Source organism: Rosa chinensis, chromosome 7, assembly GCF_002994745.2.
Source record: "Rosa chinensis cultivar Old Blush chromosome 7, RchiOBHm-V2, whole genome shotgun sequence".
Classification (NCBI taxonomy): Eukaryota; Viridiplantae; Streptophyta; class Magnoliopsida; order Rosales; family Rosaceae; genus Rosa; species Rosa chinensis.
Genome location: NC_037094.1, coordinates 3898241 through 3904650, shown reverse-complemented (window position 1 = coordinate 3904650; position 6410 = coordinate 3898241). Strand labels below are relative to the sequence as shown.

Genomic DNA, 6410 nt, shown 5'->3' with positions numbered 1-6410 from the left:
AGAAGACCAAAATGAAAGAAAAATTAAAAAAAAAAAAAAGGGTTCTATTGGGGCAATAGACGTTTTGAATTGATATAATCTCCTTGTTTTTTTCCTATAATCAAAGTTTTATTTGTCTAAATTTAAAGAGATTAGTTCTCATTCTAGCAACTGAAAGTCTTATTGGGGAATAGTAAACGTCTATTGGGGGGCAATACATGGCTGATAGACGTCTATTGAGAAGCAATAGACGTCTATTAGGGGGCAATACATGGCTGATAGTCGTCTATTGGAAGGGCAATACATGGTTAATAGACGTCTATTGGGAGGCAATACATGGTTGATAGTCGTCTATTGTCCCTTTATTGGGGGGCAATAGACGTCTATTGGGGGGCAATACATGGCTGATAGTCGTCTATTGGGGGGGCAATAAACGTCTATTGGGGGCAAAAAAACTTTCCGGTGGGTGGTAACCGGTGATCGGAATCCGGCGGCCGGTGACCGGATTCCGGCGAAAATTGGCCTGATTCCAGCGACCGCTCACTGGATTCCGGCGAAGTTGGCCGGAATCCGGCGACCGGTGACCAGAATCAGGCTACCGGTGATCGGACTCCGACGAAGTCCCCTATGGTCTCTCTCTCTCTCTCTCTCTCTCTCTCTCTCTCTCTCTCAGTAACAAAGGTGAGGGTAAAATGGTATTAAAAAAATAATAAAAACAAAAAAAAAATCTTAATAGGGTATTACGGAAGACCTCCTTAGAGTGTTTTGGGTAATAGGGAATTAAAAAAACTTCGTGGGGTAAGTGGGAAAAAAATCTCTAAAAATGGTGTAAATGGACAAAAACCCAAACAAAAACCATGAAAAACCTGAATAGTTGGTTATACATATATCGGTAAAATTTACAGGTGCTACCATGTGAAGCTTTCTGCACTGGGTACCATTACAGTTTGTGAAATGCTGCAGTTTTTCTTTGAGAGTGAGGAACATCTCGAAAATGGATATCGTGACCACCTAGAAGATCTGGTATTTAGATTTGTCTCCATTTCATTCCCAGGATGAAGTCAGGAACTGCAGGTTAGGGTGGCCAAGTTTTCTGCAAAATATTGTGAGATATTAGTAACTTTGGACATATAACTAGATTGAATATCTAATAGTTTGAACTAGTGCTATATAAACAGCTACAGTAGGGAAGAAAAAAAATTGAAACAGTAAAGAGTACCTATAGAGTGAGCAATGACTATCATTTCCCATCTCAAATTACAGAACCAAACTAAAAAACACTGAAAAGATATTACTGAAAGAATACTCACACAAACTCATCCAAATGAAGTATACTACTCCTCATCACTGTCGTAAACTACTGCCATTCTACGATGTGTTGTAGTCTTCCTAGGAGGAGAGTCTTCGTCTGACTCAATTTCCTTGCGCTTGAGACCATGTCCAGAGCCCTTAACTTTCTGCTTAGGCCCCTAGAAATTTATCACAAAGGGAATAGGATTAAAAATACAAGTATCTTATGATAGTTGTTAACTGAGAAGGCAACTATCAACATATTAGCAAGCTACAAAATGGTGAAAATTTAAGTTGCAGCTATAATATGATCCTCAACAAGAACCAAATCGCTTACTGGACTCTGGCCAAAGGACAAAAATGCACTAGATGCTGATAATTGTAAAAATTCCAAACACTAATAGTAATCTCAATCATCCTAGTAAACCATTCTTTTTCTTTGAATTCACATACCAGAAAACAAAAACAGACTCAATAGAAATCAATGCAAAATGTGATTGAACTTCACGAGCGACAAATATGAACCAATACTCCAATAGCATAGTCCTAGGATAAAAATCATGCTTCTACAGTAACAGAGAAGATACTGTGCACATATTTTAGAGCAAGTACATTCAATAGAAAACTGAATTCTACATGTTCTCATGACTGACTGTTACAGTTCAGGAGAGAGAGCTATGTAATGTAAAGAACAAATTCCTAATCAGAAGCCAAAATTATGGACTGTCAAAGATCAAACTTCAAGTTGCCATATAACTTGACATAACAAACACCCAGAAACACCTTCTAGATCTGTATCTTATGGTACTGATATAACAGATCCATATGCTCATATTTATATAATAAGAAAAGTACTTTTATTCAAAAGAAAAGAACCATACCTCAGCCTCCTCCTCCGATGCCTCATTTACTTCTGCCTCTTCTTCATAATCATCTTCTTCCTCGTCTTCATATTCCGGCTCTGGATCTATGGCCCTCTTACGTGGAGGAGACCTCTCATCTTCTTCCCCATCGGTTTCATATTCAGACTCACCTCTCTCACTATCAGATAGATCCAGCTGTTGCCGAGCAGATCTACCAGTTGGAAAGGATGACTTGCGAGGGAATTCTTTAGGTCTCTGTGCCTAAATTCCCAATGGAAAAAAACTTCAGAATAGATATATTACAAGAAAAAAGATATAAAGATCTAGTAGTTTTAGGACCTTCTTAGCATTCATAATGCGTTTCTCTGCTCGAGCTTCTTCCTCAATATGGCGGCGTGAACGACGAGACTCATGATAATCTTCTTCATCATCCTGAACAGAGTGAACAGATAAGAGACCTAATTCTGGCCCAAACAGATAGGTTTATAAGCAAAAAAATAATAAAAAAATCCAGTACACGTGATAGGACTAAAAACAAAATTTGCGTTCTTCATGTCATAAAGTGAAAAGTTACAGTCTAATCATGGTGAAGGAACTGAAAACCTTGAAGATGAACCATAATAATACCATACCTCATCTAGAGCCTCCTCCAAGAAACCAGGTGAAAGTTGGCGCCTCCTGTCAACAGTGGGTGTATATTTTCGATTCACCTTCTCCCTCTTCCGGTTAAGAAGTAAATTAGCTCTGATTGTTTGACTTTCAGCCTACACCACCAAACAAAATATTAACATAAATGCTGCACGACTAAATACCAAACACATACAACTAGGCAACACATTACCCTTTCTTTCTCCTCCTTTTCTCTCTCAGGATCGATGTCAGTAACACAGTTCTTAACCTTGTACACTTTTTTATGTCGAGAATCAACCAGAGCAGTCAATAGTCTATGAGAATTTGAGGCCAAGGAAGACGGCATAAACCTCATCTTCTTCATAACCTTTCCTTGTGATTGGAGGATTCCCTGAAAGTACAATGTAATGGGTACTCAGGAACAAGTTCTCTGTAAAGACCAAGTTTTTCTACAACAAAATATAACAACTTCTTGGCAGACAGGTCAAAAATTTCTTCAACCTTTTTGCAGCTTTTCCAGATTTATGATGGAATCTGAGTTCATTAAAAATATATTGATGAATAACACACAAAAATATTTGGACTTTTACCTTTTCATGCCTGAGAAATAGGTGTGCTTGATCATGTTGTGCCTCTTGCACTGATATATCTAAAACTTCATTTCCAATTAATAATTGCAAACTGCCATCAGACCATCTCACAAAGCGTGCATTACTCTCACACTACAAATACAGGAAATAATCAAACAATAAGGACATGATGTATGACAAATAATAAACATGAAATTTATAAAACATCTGGCATGCTATGTGATAAGAACTTTTTCTGTGAAGAAAGGAGAAACTTTACTATTGGAAAAGAAAAAAAAAAGTAAAAAGGTGGATAAGGAATCCACAGACAAACAGAGAGCCCCTGAAAATCTTAGAGATGAACAAGAAGAAACCCTAAACACACAGGCCAAACAAGCCTTATGTGTCTCTAGCTAACGAATTCAGTAAAATAGAAGAAAGGAAGAGTCCCTAAAGTCAGTAGTGAACCTGCTGCACATAGGGCAGGCCAAAACTCACAGTGATGAAGAATTAACTTTTGCTTCAAGCTGAAAAGAGGAATTTTGAAGACCCAACTAACATTTTGCAAATTGAAAGAAACAAGAAGTTCACCTTGCAAATGGAAAAAAGAAAAAAAAAAAAAAAGACAGCCAATAACTTGCAACACTGAAATTCAAATTACATATGTGAAACCATCCATTGTAATATATGTAATTAAGTGAGCAGAAAATCTATCATATGCATGTATAGCAGGTTAGACTAATCACTTACAGATAATCTGCCGTCTGAAGTTCTAACTTTCCTCCAGCGCACAATATTGTTTTCCAAACGTATACGTTTCTTAGATCCAGATTCATCTGTCACAAACGTGTCCTCCTCCACATATGTCTTTGGATCAAACTGTTTGCGGTCAATGCCCATGATATTTGAAACTTTGATCATGTTCATCTACAGAAGGATACATTTTAATCACACAATGTTCCACCAAGTCAAGAAACTAAAATGTTCGCCGAGTCTTATAGGACCAAAATAGTGCCTTAACCCCACGTCAATTGACGCATTCTAGATGCCATTTTTATTTAACGTATGCAAATTAGACTATTATTCAAATTCAAAACAGACTTGGCTTTGTTATTATTAATATTAACGTAATAAGCAATCTTAAACTACACCACCATCAAGATACATAGTCTAACATAAAAGAGATAACATCCATTTAATGTGCTTAAAAGCTGAAATTATTTAAAAGTGACTGCACCATTTATAATCAAAATTCAAACCTTTTCGGGATGAGAAGGAGGTGGACGCAATGGAATCTCTAGCTCCAATGGGGGGCCAACAGGTCTCTCTCTAGGTTTAACCTCCATATTTTCCTCTTCTGACTCATATCTAGGTTCTTCATCCTGCATTTCGTCCTCTATTCTTGGACTCTTGTCATAGCTCCCTTCCTCTTCCATAGGGGATCTCTGGTGCAGCAAAAACCTCATATCATTAACTGCAAAATTAAAGTTCAAAGCTTTGTGACTTTCATACTCACATTTGAATCATGCTCCATGTCATTCCGATGAGCGTAACGTGTTCGATCCTCTTCTTCTTCTTCTTCTTCAGAGTCATCACCAAATACATCAAGTACAGCGGAATGCGCGTTACGAGTCTGGTCTTTCTCCTCTGCAGGCGATCTACTGTTAACAATTAAAACTCCCCATCAGTCAAACTAAATAGCTGCTTGCTCTAAACAAGAAGCCTACAGTAATTTCTTATTTCAGGATACAAGAATAACAGAATGAATTATGAAAAAAGCTATGCATAACAGCAATAAGACATGGACAAATAAATAGTGTCGGTTCAGAGATGTTTCTTCAAATGCACTAAACACCTGTGTGTGTGTGTGTGTGTGTGTGAGAGAGAGAGAGAGAGAGATATTTAGTGATTTACCTTGGACTGCTAGCCTGATTAACCTCATAGTCTTCATTGTCAGGGTAATGGTTTTCCTCAGACCTCTCGGATCCACTTTCAATCGCATTTCGTCTCCGGCTTGTTAACTCTTCTTTCTCATCAGTGTCTGTATTTCCTTCACTTTCTTCTCTTTGGATTTCCACTTCTTGGGATTCCCTTTCACCCTCACTTTCTCCTGGATCAGGATCAGCTTCACGTGGCTCCCCTTCACTCTCTACTTCCACCTCTCCCTGGCCCTCCACTTCCCCTTCACCCTCAGGCTCCAGCCGTCCTCCTTCGTCCTGAAAACCAAACCATCATCCACACATACATAAGCAAAGAACATAGCTGCTTGTATTCGACTTTTAACAAGCAAAGCATACAGCCCTCCTTCATCCCAAAAACTCATAATCATCACCTCATATAATATCAATAATCACATTTTTCATCTCTAAAATCAAACTTCACAAGCATCATGTATATCAATTCACGAGTAACGACGATTGATCGTTTTAACAGAATCAGAAATTGCTCGGAATCATATCAACACTAAAATCAAACTTTTCCAAGCATGATGCATATCAATTCACGAGTAACGACTAACGACGACTGATCGTTTTAAAAGAATCAGAAATTGCTCGGAATCTTATCAAACACTAAATGATATCGAAGTTGCTGTACATAATCTACATTTGCATCTATAAACCCTAAAAGCAAACAGTATACAATCCTGAGCAACAATTCTTCTACATTCACACAAAACTCTAACCTCAAGCTAAGATTAGCAGGAGACGAGTCTAGAATCAAAACCTAAGCATGGGAGAATACGAAATTGGGGTTAGAGAATCGTACCGAGGCGTAGTGGGGCTGGGGATTGGACTCGTGCTCCGAGTCGACCTCTTCTTCTTCTTCGGATTGTTCGCCGAAGAGGTTTTGCATCATCTGGTGCCTCTTCTCTTCCCCCATCTCGGAGCTCTCTCGACTTGGCCGCCGGATCTGGCTGAGGCTCTGAAACCTGGTGATTTTGTTCGTCCTCCTTTGTCTGCGTTTAACTTTGATTTCTTATTTCTTTAGGTCTTTCTTTTCTGTGGCCGATAATAATGTTTTTATTAGAAGGGATTTTTTTTTTTTTTTGTTAAATAACAATGGTAAATTTTTCCCGTAA

General features: G+C 38.3%; 1 protein-coding gene across 4 annotated transcripts; it reads right to left on the bottom strand.

Moving 5' to 3' along the window:
- Positions 1 to 830: 830 nt before the first annotated feature.
- LOC112176606 (protein LEO1 homolog) lies at positions 831 to 6333 on the bottom strand. 4 transcript variants are annotated; one of them, XM_024314618.2, is made up of 12 exons: positions 6098 to 6333; positions 5246 to 5547; positions 4848 to 4992; positions 4591 to 4776; positions 4082 to 4258; positions 3353 to 3484; positions 2974 to 3153; positions 2765 to 2896; positions 2472 to 2564; positions 2151 to 2393; positions 1290 to 1448; positions 831 to 1072 (listed from the first exon to the last, which is right to left on the bottom strand). In XM_024314618.2, exons 1-11 carry the CDS (start codon positions 6209 to 6211, stop codon positions 1314 to 1316), a joined length of 1839 nt encoding a protein of 612 aa, XP_024170386.1. In that variant the 5' UTR covers positions 6212 to 6333; the 3' UTR covers positions 831 to 1072; positions 1290 to 1313. The 4 variants fall into 4 exon arrangements, with proteins under 4 accessions (XP_024170386.1, XP_024170385.1, XP_040366405.1 ...); XM_024314617.2 differs by having other exon boundaries at positions 831 to 1047; XM_040510471.1 differs by having other exon boundaries at positions 4848 to 4989.
- Positions 6334 to 6410: the final 77 nt, after the last annotated feature.